Source organism: Meriones unguiculatus, chromosome 1 (genome assembly GCF_030254825.1).
Source record: "Meriones unguiculatus strain TT.TT164.6M chromosome 1, Bangor_MerUng_6.1, whole genome shotgun sequence".
Lineage (NCBI taxonomy): Eukaryota > Metazoa > Chordata > Mammalia > Rodentia > Muridae > Meriones > Meriones unguiculatus.
Window position 1 is genome coordinate 39,322,301 of NC_083349.1, and position 15,731 is coordinate 39,338,031.

The window sequence follows — 15,731 nt, forward strand, 5'->3', positions numbered from 1 at the left end:
CTCTCTCTCTCTCTCTCTCTCTGTGTGTGTGTGTGTGTGTGTGGTGCGTGTATATATGGAGTACTTTAAACTTAATGTGAGTTGGAGCTGGAGAGGTGACTCAGCAGTTATGAGCTGTGCTTTAAGTTCTTAAAGAGGATCTGGTTTGTATTCCCACCAATCGATTTGGTGGCTTACAACCATCCGTAACTTCAGTTCCAGGAAATCTGACAATCCCTTCTGACCTCTGTGGGTGCCAGATATGCACATGGTTCACACACATACATGCAGGCAACACATTCGTACACATAAAATAAAATGAATAAATCAGCAAAACAATTTTAAAAGATAAGCAAGTCCAGCACTGACTGGCCATTTTTAAATTCTCTAGGCACTGACTCAAGGCCAAGTTCCAGGTAGCACTAGCTTTACTACACGTATTAATAAAATTAGGTCTTCTCAGCTGAGCCTCTGTTTATATTTTCCTCTTTAAAGCATTTAATTTGCAAATATGTGAGTAGGTTTCATTGTCCCATTTTCAAACAAAAGTTAATTTTGAAAATTTTCCTTTCTTTCTCCCTCCCAATCTCTCTTGCCTTCCTTTTATTCCTCCACGCTTCCAATGGCCTCCTTTCTGCTTTCTTCTGCTTTATTCCTCCTTCCCCATCTTTGGCTCCTCTTTTTCCTTCTCATGGTTGATCCCCTCTCTAATTTTTAGCCTATACCCAGACACACTCCCCTAGTTACATAAAAATATTAGAAGTAGGACCTGCATATGAGATTAGATCTATATTTTTGTGCTACCTTCTAAGATTCTTTGTGCATACAGTTGAATTCATCTTCATTTTCTTGTGCATCAAATGAAAAATATATTTAGAGAAGGCTAAATATGTAGGTAAGAATCTATGGAGAAGGCTAAATATGTAGATAAGAATCTATCCAAAGAAGAGTTATATTAGCAAATAAAGAAACACATAATCAGTAAGATACAGACTCTGACAGTGGGTGCTTAGGGAGGGTGGTAATAGTGTTTTGGAGGTAGGCTTGGTAACCTTCAACAACACGAAAAGTGTCGCACTGGCACTTCCTCAAAGCCTGAGTCCATGTGAATGGCTTTATTTTCTCCCTAACAACTAAGCAACTTGACAGAGAGTGATGACTAGCAGAGAGAGATATGTTTACCCTGCATTAACTTAAAAATCTAAATATTTTCCATTTCCCAAAGGAGGATAGGAATATTACATTGACATTGCTGTGCCCGTGTGTGTGTGTTGCTTCCAAAGACACAAATGGGGTTACTGTTATCCTCCACTTCAAGTAGTCTTAATCATTAGACTTGAAGGGGAAAAACTATAAATCTTGAAAAAGTTTTCCCTATTATGACGAGAATGGCAAAATTGAGTTTTGTTTTGTTATTTGGTAAGGAAAGAGGGTAATGTTCTAGTCTTAGAAAATCTCTCAAAGGCAGAATAAAAATTGCCAAGTTATCATTTAATCATAACAACGTCTTAATAACTTTGGAATCTCACTGAAACTGAATTACAGTTTTACATATGTGCTGAATAGCTCAGCCAGAGACATTTTTCAGAATGACTGGAGCCTGTTGAGAATTCTTTTGCAGATTATTTATTAATTCAAATCTTCTTATGTACTTTGTGCTGAATAGACCCCAGACCTTGCATTCTGCAATGTTTTCATTGCTTGGTTATGAAAAGAATAACAATTCCATGATTGTGGAAAGATTTTGAAAATCTCTGCTTTTCAAAAAAAGCCTCTCTACCATCTTTGTACACATTAATGAGGGCCTAACAGCAAAGGTGTGGGTCTCTGTGTCCTAGAATTCTCAGCCTCAAGACCTGTAACTGACTTTGAAGGTCTCCAAGAGCATTCCACTCTCCTCCAAGGTCAAGCACCTGCTTATCAACAAGTCAAGGCCAGGATTCATATCCCAAGACTCCTGATAAGTCATACCTTCACCAGACTCTATCTTAGCACTTTAAATGGATACAGAAAATTGAGATTTCAGAAATAAAATCCTATGGCCAAATTATCCTCTACTTTTTAAATAAAAAATTTTACTTTAAGCTTGAGTCCAGAGTACTTGAAAGTAGTGAGGACTGCGGTAAAACAAAATTTATACCAGAAAGACAGACAGAGATTGAAATTTCCCTGGGAGTTGGTCCCACTAAGACAAGTCTCCAGAGATTGGGCTGTGGTGATTCATCTACTCTCATTCTCTGCTTTTCTTAGTATCTTCTTTCCTCCAGGACAAAAGAGTTAAACAAAATTAAAATCGGCCTCTGAACTGAATGTGGCTTGTCACATAAAGCCTATCAACATTTCTAACTAATATAAAATGTTCTAATTTTATGACTCAGTACAATGGCAGGGAATCAGAGGGAGGGGGAAACCCCTCCTAACAAAATCAAAATGGCAAAAATGAGCTACTATAAAGAACTGAGCACTTAAAGGATAGCTTTGCACTGCTCTGTCTCTGCCTTTAATGACAAAATGACTGGCACAGCTTCTCTGAATGCAGAGCACCTCCCCCATCACAAGAGTATACTGACATTATCACAGTGATACTGTTTCCTAACAGTGATCCATCATTTTTAAGTTCCTGGCCCTTGAGGCAGATGCCAAGCTTCAGTCTCATAAGGCTTTTTGATCAGAACCTTGTCTTTCATTCTTCTCTCTCTTGGGGTGAAGTTTATTCTGTCACCTTTCAGGATGTGAACCAGTTTCATAGGGAACACTGCTGCCATGTTTTTGGGTTAACAGAGGCAGTGAGTTCCTTAGTGTAGCATATAAATGTTCAAGTATAGAAACAGGAAAATGTTTAAGTATGGAAACTATATTCAAGCTTGTGGTTGATCCTTCATGGTTATGGGATAATTTTGAAGTAGAAACGATTGTAGATGCAAACTCTGAGCATATTTAAATGGAATTCTCACAGCATGACTGCTGATAAGAGATGAGACTCATTTGTAACTGGAAAATGTGACTTACTGAATGTTTTCAAGATAAGAAGATAAAATATATCTCTGACTGTATAACATTGATAGGGGGCAGTGTGACCAGTTGCTGTGGGGGAACATGCTGGTGGCACTGTGACCCAGAAGTGTTAGCCTTGCCTTGTCCTCTGGCGTTGTTTATAGTCAATGACAACTCAGATGGTGAAAACCACAAACACATTTATTTTCATGTATTGGAATAAAAACAAGGAGTTTAAGGTTTATAGGGCATTTAAGTGGGACTGTCTGTGTTTCCTAAACTGCAGTCGCTTCTGTGATAACATCATGATTCATCTCTACATTGTTTTTGTCTTTTTTTGTAGCACTGGGGGTTGAGTCTAGTGTTTTATGCATTCTAGACGAGTACTCTACCCATGGCTTCTACCCCCAGCACTTTTATTTAGAGTTGCCAAGGCTATTTGTGAACTTACACGGTTGCTCAGGTAAACCTTGAACATAAGTTATCCTTGCCTCAGCCTCTGGAGTGGCTGGGATTATGGGCCTGCACCACTGAGCTTGGATAAATACTTGGGATGTATTCATCATTTATTTATTTATTTATTTATTTATTACACTTCCAAATAAGAAAAACAATTAACCCCTAGATGATAATATTTTTAGATATCAGGTATATCCCTTGCTTGTACATTACTGCATTGCTATAAAGCCAGCATAAATGCCTATCTAGTTAGCCCTCAAATCAAGTCTACCTGATGGCATCCATGGGTAAGGGAAGATTGTAGTCTTCAGTAAAGGGAATGTTTTCTGTATGCCTCCCCAGTGCCACAATTCCAAGTGCTATGCTGATGGTGGTAACAGACTGAAATTACTGCCCTTGGAAACTTATTTCCTAGTAGGAGATATATAAGAAGACAGAGGAGTCATAACTCGATAGAATGACACAGTGTTGCTTTGGCTAGGATGTCCAGGGACTCTAGGGAGTGAGATACCTAAGGGTGGACCTATCACAAGAAAAAGCAAGACAAGCAAAGGTGACTGAAGAGAAGTTGCCTGTCATGCTGGAAGAAGAGCAGAGACAAGTGAGGAATGGTGCCATAAAGCCTAGAGGTCCACCACCACCTCCCCTGACACCCTCCTGCATAGTCTCGGTTTTATTGTTGTTTTTCTGTTCCAAAGGTTGGCCAGTACACAGTAGTTGCAGGCCACTATGCTCTTCGTCGAAATAAAGTATGCTGATCATAATCATGTCTGTGGTTACTTTATGCCTCATGGCAGCCAAGCAGTTGAGTATTAAAGCAGGGATTTACTGTTCCCCTAATATCCTTAAGTATGTATTATCTGGACCTTTACTGAGAATGTTTGTTGACCCGTAATCTGTATCACACTCTTTGTCATTGCTTCCAAATATAAGCATCAAAGAACAGAGTCTTTGCAGGTACTTAAGGCAGTGCAGTATGCATTTTACATGTTAAAATCTAGTTTCTATATTTAATAGTAAATTTCTAGATTTAATAGTAAATCTAGCTTGGCCTTTTAAAGAATTGGGTGACGACAAAACCTTTTTAGTATAGTCTTTTCAAATGTAATGTTTCATTAATGACAATTTTGGAGAATAAGGCATTCTGCATTGGCATAAAAGCAGAAGTGAGGAATAACCATAACTATGTGCATGTGGTCTTCCATTCTTAGACTTCAAGTTGTCTTAAAAACTTCATCTGAAGCAGCCTGGTAATAGACCCATCTGGGAGCTGCATCTTGGATGATGATGCTCTAGGTATAAAAAGGTCCATATGCAAAGTAGCTCTGAGCTTCAGCTCTCTTTGGAGCTAATTACCCTCCTCAGTCAAAGGGTCCTCTGTATGTCCTGTGAAAGCTCTGCTTTCACCTGGATCTTACTGTATCAGCTCCCACAAAAGGCCCAGGGCTCGGTAGCAATATTTTCATCTCTGGTATGAATTTCATGAAAGACAATACAATTCAGACAATTCAATTTTCTATTGAATATTTATTTTTCTTTAGAAAATAAAATCAAGCAAAACCAAACAAATGAAATAAGACTAGAACGAATACAAATAAATGCATGGTAAATATATGATAAAAGACTGTTTAATTGAACCCATGATTTATGGTAAGAAAATGAGAGACTTCCCGAAAAGGGGTGTTGAAAGAGGTGAATTGGTAAGCCTTTCTACACTGGAGAGATTACTGAAAACCAATCAATTTTGTATCATAGCTGACTATTGCTATACTGTCATCTTAGTATGTCTTTCAAAGTACTTGTCTGCCCACTTAGCTCTTCCACTCTCTTTTCCCTTCCACGTCCCTTTTCCTTCTTCTCACTGCTCTTTGCTCTCTTTGTGTCTCTCCAGAAATTTCACCCAACACATTTTAAAAAAACAAAACAATGCTCCCCCCCAAAATTCTTCAAAAACTTTTCTTTTCCAGACTCTCCCTCCTATGGAGCCCTCCTCACTCTTTATGATCTTCTTTCTAAGTAATACTCCTCTGAGCACACTTCCCATACCCTCCTGGGGCATAAGACAGAACTCGTACAATGACAAGAAAAAACTGAAAAGCAAATGGAATAAAATGAAAACTAGCATTGTTGCCTATCATCTGTCTATCTAAAATTTGCCATTTTTTTCTTCCTATGTTTTCTGTGACCTAATTTTTTTTTACATAGCAACACACAAGTGTGCTGTATGTTTCTCCCTGTAACTTTACTGTGCTCATCAAATGGCATAAACCATAATTGATTTAGTCCTGTGTCAGTGGATATAGTTTCCAGTTCTACAATCTCAACAATGCTTTAAGAACAATCCTGATGAGTCAAGTACAATGAATGCTTAAGGGTATCACCAGAGCATTAAGGCTGTGGCTAATTCCTGAATATGGGTAAAGGACATTTGTCCATTTTATATTAAAAAAAAAAACTGTGAAAGGATGGAGAGAGACCAGAGAACACATACAGGCCACTATGCATGTGTGTTGGTCAGAGAACAGCCTCAGGTTAGTCCCTACCTTTCCACATAGTTTAAGACCAGATCTCTTTGTGGGCCGTTGCTGCAAATCCCAGACTAACTGGCCAAGGAGTGTCTGAGGATTGTCCTATTTCTTTCACGTGTTTCATAGAAGTACTGGATTACCATATGAACGCCAAGAGATCCAGACTTAGATGGGTTCTGGGGACTCAAACTCTGAACGCCACACTTCTCACACTTTGCCCACTGAACTGACTGCCTTCCTTCTTGTGTTTCATGCTAAAGCATGGTGTAATTTTTTTTTTTTATTTTACCATGTTTCATCCATTGAAAGCCACTAGGTAGATGATTGTTTATTGTCTCTCAGGAGACTACGGTTAAGTGAAAGACCTGCAAATGTGGGAATCATTTTTGCAAGGAGTAGAGACTGTGAAGATGGCTGGCTCAGGAGCTAACCCAGGTGTAAGATAAGTCACTTGGTCACCATTGCCATTTTAACTGTACCCATGACACATGCTAGTCACTCTGTAACAAAATAATGGGAAAATGGAAATGAAAGCCCCACCACTCCCACTGATTATTTACTGCTGAAGGGTGCCACCTCTCTGTTGATTGTCACCCTCGGAAAGAGATACAATGCTCAGACATTCACTTCTTAAGAGTCTGTTCGCATTACTGAAATTGGAACTTCTTTCTTCTCCAGTGTATTAGCTCATATAGTTAATAACTATCATCAAAAACATTCTGTCTTGGGTGATCGCTGAAGTCACACCTTCTACGTGACTGCACACCAGCAAGTCTCTGAGTGGAGACATATAGCTGACTGAGCAGTTTTGTTTCTTCATGTTCCATCTGCACCTACAGCCATGGAGCACTCAGCTCATCACTTTTCAACACAGCGAATGCAGATCTCTTGTGCCTTTGAGCTGGGCAAGGGAAAGGCTGTGGGTGAGAAGTATGATTTCAGACAAGTTTTGTTGACATCTAGTTGTGGAAGGTCCTTGGCCAAACCTAGCTGTGTTCGGCTTAGACTCCTGTTCGGGGACCAAAGGGTTCCTTTGAAACACTGAGGTTTTCAGCAGTTTCTTTTTAAAGAAATACTATCACTCCATTCTGTGTGGTGGGCTGAACAATGCCTCTTGTATGTTCAAACTACTGCGAGCATTAATACACTGTTTCTTTGGAGAGATTTGTTTTCCAAAGCTGAACTTTCAGAACTCGGAGCACCTTATCACACTCTTGCAAGCTTTTTTTCTTTCCTTCAGAAAATGGAAAAGGAGAAGGTGGGGGTGGGGTGGGGAGCAGTTAGGACTTGTGCTGGTTAAACCCGATCTCCCCGGGGATTTGTTTTTCTTCTGGCTTCAGATTAGGTGTTCAAATCAAGCAGTGTGTGAAGACTGTAAGGGAACGTCCATGGGATTCTTAGCGAGGCTAATCCTGGAGCACGAGTACATTCCAAGGGGCCAATCTGCCCAAGTTCATTGCTTACTTGAAATGTCTCTTGGGGGAAGAGCCTGGCAAGTGACTTTTTTTCCAGTGGGCGGTCATCCGAGCATTATTAACGGGATGGCCAGCCCCAGTCAGAGCAAAATGAAAACGACAGGAGCTGTGCAGGGTGACTGCCTTGCTACCAGCCAGAGTCAGTGCGCAGGTAAACAATTTCAGCTAACTTTTCTCTTGTTTGACCTGTCCGTGTTGGAGGTGAGGACTTGGAGGAAGACTAAAGAAACACACAGAGAGTGTAGAGAGCAAACAGAGGGGGAAATGAATGTATATTTTGGTATTTTGTTCTTGGGAAGACTGGGTGGCCTCTTGAAACTGGAAACTCTGAGGGTGGGCAGTAAAGAGAGGTGTTCCTCATAATTGGTTTCAGGAAAGTTCATATACTTTCTTTTTAATCTTGGGATTAACTGTCCGGGTTACTGTGCTGCTAAATTTGTATTGCAATTGTTCCCTCCTAGAGAAAAGCTGAAGTCTGTAATTAGAAGGAGGTAAAGGTAGACAGAGCAAAGTTGTCGGCTCTTTAATGTCAGTAGCAAAGAGTGGGTAAAAGAGAGTGAAGCTTGTTTAAATGAAATGACTTAATGTTTCTTTTGTATAAGACAATATTTTATGGGTGTGTTTTGCTTTCTTTCATCTTAATGTTTTATTGATTACATGTTTAATTTTCAAAACTAGTTCTTGCTTTTATACCTTGTGGCAACCATTATACTTCAAAATGCAGATGCCCTTGTTTCTGTTTTGAAAAGATGTCCTTTAATTATTAGCCTTGAAAACGTTTCCCTATTACACATTGCACATGGCTGATAGTGCATAAAAACAAGAAAGAAATAGCCCCTAATAAAGTTAGCATGGTTACTTGACCATTCTACCTCCAGAAAAGAATATACAGAAGTGATTTGTTGAGGGCCGACAGGACCCACCTTCCCAAGGAGGCCGAGACTTCTGTGGCATAATTAAAAAACAAAGTGAATCAGACAAACTACCGAGTGAAGTTTTGCATCAGAGGAGAATTAAAAGGTCAGCAGGAAATGCATGTCAGATTTATTTCATGCTTTCTAACAATGAGGATAATCATTCTGCACTAACTTAGTTGGGTATTGGAGCAAAGTCTAAAGCTTCATGCAGAGTATTTCAAAGCTCTTAAACAAAAGAAAAAGGAGATTCATTTAGGCAACATGTTAAATCACGGTTGTACATCAAAATATGCCCTTTCCAAAGGGAAAAAAAAAACAACAACTTTTTAAATCGAGTATCTGTCCACAGTAACAACATAAATAAAAGCACAATAAAACCAATCCCACAACATAGCAGAGTCAATTATGTATATTTTGGAGAATTCCTAAGTCATCTGTTATGCACACATTCTTTCTATGATGAAATGTACTTGTCTCGTAAATAAAGAGAGTAGAAGTTTATTATAAATAATGGGAAGATCTCACCTCTCTTTCCCTCCCAATAGTGCCTTGGCAAGGGAACTGATCAATCTGCTAATTCTAAGGAACAGAAGTAGATTCCCATCCATTCACTCACAAAGAGGCTGCTTTTCTTCTTTGAGAATGTAATTAAGTTACTGGACTGCACACAAGTCAAATCACCTTCCACAGAAAGACTAACAAACAAACAGAAAACCCATATGTAATAATTTTTTTTCTACATGCTGTCTCACTGAAGTTTGCAGGACCTCCCACATTGAAACTAATAATAACAGTGTCCTTAAAGAGTTTGATTCATCTGGCATGGACCTCTGTATTCTCAAATTTAAAGTCCTGTTGTGATTCCATTTCTTTGCTGCGGCAGAAATAATAACACCCCCTCCCCTTCTTTAACTTCGGCCTTATACATTGTAGTCTTCGTAAAGTGGGTCCCCATCCATTACCCCAAGGGCAGAGGAAGAACAGTTTTCAGAGCATTCACCTACCCCCGTTGCCCCCCACCTCTATGCCTGAGGCCTGGACCGGCTAGGAAGAAGGGGAAGGAACAAATTTGAACCGGTTTCCCGCATGACACTAGGAGTCCAGTATGGTCCAAACACAGAAATAGTCCCGGGCATCTCAGTTGGCACTGCACACATAAAGGACATTCAGAACCAGTACTTTCTCCTTTGGCAAAACAATGTAAGCTATTCAAAATCAAACTGTGGCTTAGGAACTCACTTGCTGTATCACTCTAGCTCCATTTCTTCATTGATAAAATAAATGTAGTAATGGTCCTGCACATAATGGACCCTCAACTCGTGTTCACCATTATGAGTCCTTGCTGAGCTCCTACTATGTGCTAGGTGTGTAAAATGAATTACTTGGTCTGATTATCACAAAAGCTCCATAGTAACTTAGGATCTAGATGCCTATACATGAGGCAAGTAACGTTTCTTCATATCTCATTAGTGGCCAGTCCAGTGTTCTGTGATCCAAACACAATGGTGGCCATTGCTACAAATATTTTATAGGAGCCTCAGATTATTTTCCTTTGAATTTATAGTATCAGAATCAGCTCAGAAGTCTGGCATGCTGGTACACATCTCCCTCTCAGTACATGGGAGGCTCTGGATAGTGACGGCTGCAAATTCAAGGCCAGCTAGACTTCAGAATGATTACCAGGTTAGCCAGGTTGACAGACTGAGAACCTGTCTCAGTCAGCAAACAAACAAGCCAAGATGGGTCTCTTTCTGTGAAGTCATTCATGGTACTCCCCAAACAACAACAACCCAATTGTGCCAAGCACTATTGTTATACCCAGAATACAGACAGGACAAATCTGAGGATAAAAGAATCCTCTCTGCCTGAGTCTAACAGAGTCCCACTCGTGTTCCTTTCTCGGCTGTGTGCATCCCACACAGGCTGCTACCTCAGCTCACTCTCCTGGAAGATGAACCAGCACTCACGGAAACAGGCATATGTCCCTCACCCCCTCTCCAAAGGTTCTTTTGAAGGCTAGCCAGGATGGGATACAAAAGTACATTCTTTGTTTGCTGCTCCCCAAGGTGTAGGGAAAGTGGGTTTCAAATGTCCAGTGAGGAACGTCTTGCCTCTTTCTGCCAAGAGATAACATCAACAAAAGTATTCAGTGTTTCAGCACCACAGGCTATGAATAGTTTAATTTACAGGCTTTCTACAAAGATAAAGACTAGTTATCTTTGCTGCCAAGCTCATTTCTGTTGCAAAGAATGAGCCAGTGGCTTTTCCTACTGGTCTGAGAAGGAAACTCTTTGAGAATAGATTTTCTCTTTTTCATGTCCAGTTGCAAACAAAATTATAAATGCCTTCTGTGCGCATGAGCATACAGAGGTTCGCCTGGACCTGGAGACCTTTGAGGCAGTGTAGGTTACTCCTTTAAACAAAGACAATGTAGGGAAAACAAAAATTAAGTGACCTGATTGTGATCATTACTGAAACAGAATACAGAGCCTTGATGCTGCGCAACCATCCTCTGTGTAGCCGTGTATAAAATATGCATTATCATAAGTATTAAAGAACTATTGCTGTGGATGTCACGTGCATAAATAGACCTTCACTGTGTGAGATCAAAGGAATAAGTGTGCACCAGAACTCACGAGGCCTGGATAGCACTGAGTATCCAGGGTATCAGGACTAATTATATCTGGCAAGCAGGAGCTGCTAACATTTCCCACCAGTGATTTACACAGATCAAGTGAACAACTCAGTTGTGCCTTGGGCCAGCATATTTTAAGAATATAAAACTAGGGGTGACAGTGAGATGGTGCAGTATCTTCCATCTTAAATACTCAGGAACGAAATCATCAGAGAGGCTTAGCGGGTTTAATACAGACTTCTCTTTTGTTTCAAATGCTTTTGAAGGCAGGGGCTTGAGGTCTCCAGGCTTTTGGTATTGTGAAATGTTTTCATTTACAAATGTGTGGGCCTTCATTCATAGCTGTGGGGTAATGTGGTCTACAGTCCATAGCTTGTACATACAGGATAGACACTGCTTAGGGAGAGAAGGTCCTTCAGTTTGATGGAATACCCTTTGTCCATCTAGGACCACATCTTGACGGCAGGGTTTGGATGATCTCAACAATGCCTTTTCTAAGAAGCCATATTTTTTTTGTATGTGTGGAGAATGTAAATGGGAAATGTGCACATTCCCTTTCCAAGAATGACCGGGGAGTGCTGGGACCCTGCTTGCATTCATCCTCCTCATCTTCACATTTCTTTTAATCCCTCTCTGTTCTCCTCTCTCATAAACATGGATTCCCTTGACATAGCAGGCATTTTGAGTTATCCATTCCTTCTGCTGTCTTCCTTTCCTTCTGTAAGGAAAATATAATGGAAGCTCCGGCCATGAAAACCTGATGCTGAACCAATTGCATTTCCGCTGATTTTTGAATCTTGTTTTCATGTAAGATTGTAAATGTCACGTTCTGTCCCTTCAAATTCATCTTCTCTATGAATAGCTTTGTGTTTTTGTCCTTTAGAAACAATAATGAACATTTCTACAGCCCTCTTATTAACACTTTTTCAGCCTATTTTATTTACTTCTTAATTTTATAATGTTAACCCAATCAGCAGGCTGTCTGGTTAGAGGAATCCAGCAGTGTGGAATCCACTTTTGATATAGCAGTACGGGATGTATGTAATCATGATGTTGCTGCCTGGCCAAAGATATTCAAACTTTATGTTCATCTTTTTTTTTTCTCTCTCTCTCTCTCTCTTTTAGGCTCAGAAATCCTGGATTGAAAGAGCATTTTATAAAAGAGAATGTGTTCACATCATACCCAGCACCAAAGACCCCCATAGGTAATCCTGCTGCTTTCATAGTTTAAGAATGTGAAGTAATAATTATGGGGATAGAATAAAATAGTAATTACTACCCACTGCAAGGGAACCACTGTCAATTTAAATATATCTTTGAACCAAATATGTGTGTGTGTATGTGTGTGTGTGTGTATTGCAATGCTTAATATGCCATGGTTGCCATTAATTCATCAGCTACACATCTGTACACAGAGTAAAAGATACACCATCACAGAAAGAACGGATTGCTGTACACCATATTTTTGCTACTCATACTTGTTTTCCCACCTAAATATTTTGTTTCACTGCCTCATTTGTACCAACATGCCCTGCTATAGTAAAGGGACAGGCTTAAATTAAAGACTCCCAGCAGATCCATTAGGGTTCAGAACTTCAGATCCCTCTGCATGATCTTGGTACTGTAGTTACCCTGCTGAAAATCAGCAGGACATAAATCTGGAAGATAAAAATAGTACGTCATCATCTGGAAATGCCTTTTTAAATGGGCAATTTTAAAAGATGTCTTAAAATACAGATTTTACAGCCATAGACTAGATACATTACTTAACCTTCAGCACTGCTATTTTTTTGTCATCAGTGTATTCTAAATTGTTAGTGTTTAAGAAAATGGTTGCTGTGTATATAACTGCCATTACTAATAATTGTGATAGTGGTCATTACAACACAGAAAGGACATTTTGATGACAGATAGAACAAATTTTAAGTTTCCTTTTTCTTTTTCATTTCTTTTTCAAAGACAAACCTAGAGGTTTTTATTCTCAGAATTGAATATTTGACAGCAAATATCAGTCAGGAGACATGTTGGGTTGTGACTCCTATGTAAGTGAGATTCCTCATTTAAATGTGCATGTTAAGATTCTCCCCTCCAAGCTGTTTAACATCTTCCACGAATTATTTGGTAGGTGGAAGCAGTTAAAAGTGGCAACATCTAGAAAACTTTCATTAATAATTGCCCTGTCCCAAACAATATGTTAAGTACTGAAAGACATGGGAGGAGGAGAACAGGTAATTGTTGATAGAGATAACCTGGGTGGTGGAGAGAGAAGAAAATTAGGTGCCTCCATCCACCATTTTTCAGATAAGACTGCATTCTGGATTTCACTTGCCACTGGACTGGGACAGCATGGTCTGTGGGATTCTATAATGGGCTGCCTGAGTTTGTATTCCAGTAGTGACTGATGCAAGGGGTTCACTTTAACCTCTCATCTTATAGGTGTTGCTGTGGACGCCTAATAGGCCAGCATGTTGGACTCACTCCTAGCATCTCTGTGCTCCAGAATGAGAAAAATGAGAGTCGCCTCTCCAGAAATGACATCCAGTCTGAGAAGTGGTCTATCAGCAAACACACTCAGCTCAGCCCAACAGATGCTTTTGGGACCATTGAGTTCCAAGGAGGCGGCCATTCCAACAAAGCCATGGTAATAATAAAGCCAGTCACTTGTTCTCAGACACACTTTCACACCCTGCAAGGGAACATCTGAGAGCCTGGGCTGTAGGTTTCAGTCTAGCCTGGCCTCTGCCATTTTCTAGGAGAGTGTCTATAAAGTGGTGGTGGTGTAAAGCCTCTCCCAGGACTCTTTAAATCATTAGCATGAGATCTGATGATAAGCTGATTTTTATTCTCATTAATATGTAACAATGTATATGACCTTGTGGTTCAATGTTGTTTCCATATGTAAATACACAGACATGGAGTAAACCCATCACTTCTTTATTCACCTCCCCAAGACCTTTATCACCTTCTTTCAACCACTCAGATCCACTGCTGTCTGGCCTTCACATATGAGAGAAAAGTTGATACTTGTCTTTCTGACCCTGACTTATTTTCTATACTTATAGTTTGCGATACTATTTTCTACGTCTCATTTACTTGGCCTTTTTCTAAACCCTCTACGTCCAGCTCTGGAAAGAAAAAGAATGTTTCCTTTAGGTGTCCATTTTGTATTATTAGCAAAATTTCCTCATCTGTTTCTTTCCAGGTCTTGACAAAGATCTTGTAATCCATATCAGGTACCCTTTCTCCAAGCAGCTTGATTAGTAATATTCCCAATTGGAAATGAAAACACCTTTAGCAATGAATTGAGAAATATATAGAATTTTTGTCATGTCTAAACTATAGTTCCCATAGACTACTCTTGAGGTGACTCACAGACTTTTCAAAGAATAAAATGTATGCCATGTGTTCTGTAAATTGTGGAAGTTTTATATTTCAGCAAGCTTGTTGGAAGAGTTAGGTAATTAGGTGTAAGATAAGAACACACTGCTGGACATGTCAGTAGGTGTAAACTAATTTAGCTAGCATTATTAATATTCCCATTTCCTCTAGGCTCTAAAAGAAATGGAGAAAACACTTGACTCATCCTTTAAAGGATGCTCCTTTCACATATGCACCTATTAGTTCATATGCTTTAATTTACATTTTCAGTCAATACTTGTATATAATTCTGAAAGGTCAAACTCTGTAGCTTATTTGCTGACCTTGGAATAGGAATCCACTGGCATTTTATTCATAGCCTGGTGTTGTCACTTTCTGGTTGTCTGATTGTTAATTTAAGCCTTAGTTTCCTCGGGTATAAAATGGGGTAGTAACTTCTACTTCAGAAGACTGTCTCAGGAATTAATGGCACCTCTGTGTGTTAAGAGCTTTGCATGGCGCCTGATGCTAATGCTACTGAGAGTTTTTCTCTGAGGGAACTGTGTAATCAGTCAAAACTGATGTATGCTATTGGAGTCACAAGGAAGATAAACTCTCAATGTCTGACTGTTAAGCCATTTCATTTACAGGAGCCTCAAGTGTTCCACCATTTCCTCTTATGATGTTTATGAGGATAAAAGATACCTGATATATAGCTAGTACTCCAAGTGTGTATGAAGATGATACCAATGGGTCAGAGAAATAGCTTCTTGTACTTCCTGGAAGCCTGAAGATCCATTAGAGTATTTCCCTAGAGGCATAAGACTTCATGTGCCCACAGTCTGTTCTGTGAAGTTCACATGAGTGGGAGTCGCCACCAGGAAAGCTACCTGGAGGTTTGTGAGCTGATGTCCACCCTCTGTCCCCTGTAGTCACTCATTTCAGCAAATCAGAATAGGTCATATTACCTGGGATCCTTCCCACCTTAGTCCTTGTCCATTTCTGTCACTAAGCAGCGGCTGTGGGTGATGTTAGAATGAGCACAGCACTTCTGTTGTATAACTTTCTTCTATAGGAAATCCTTTTCATCCCCTGAAAACTTCTGGTGAATTCTGGAGACCCCCTAGAAACCTGGAGAGCAGAACTCAAAATGTGTTTTTTAGCATGTGCCCTTCAAAGAGTTCAGCAAAATACTTCAGCAATGTCTTTAATGAATAATGGTTAAGATCATAATGAGCAACCAAGTATTCTGCAATCCCCTCAGATTTCACTTTCTCCACAGATATTCAGTAAGTTTTTTTCAGAGCTCTATTCAAACCCACAACCTCATACATGTTCAGCAAGTGCATAAAACTGGGCTACATTCCAGTCCTCAAATGTCAAGAAC

General features: G+C 39.7%; 1 protein-coding gene across 19 annotated transcripts in view; it reads left to right on the forward strand.

Annotated features, from left to right (window-relative positions):
• Trpm3 (transient receptor potential cation channel subfamily M member 3) overlaps positions 1-15,731 on the forward strand; it is a 539,859-nt gene that overhangs the window by 251,969 nt on the left and 272,159 nt on the right. For 18 of the 19 annotated variants that reach the window (XM_060387559.1, XM_060387459.1, XM_060387502.1 and 15 more), the window contains exons 2-3: positions 12,113-12,192; positions 13,424-13,628. In XM_060387559.1, the coding sequence (XP_060243542.1) occupies positions 12,113-12,192; positions 13,424-13,628 (285 nt within the window). Of the gene's footprint in view, positions 1-7,534; positions 7,587-12,112; positions 12,193-13,423; positions 13,629-15,731 lie in introns of those variants that run through there. The other variant, XM_060387544.1, reaches the window with a different exon arrangement.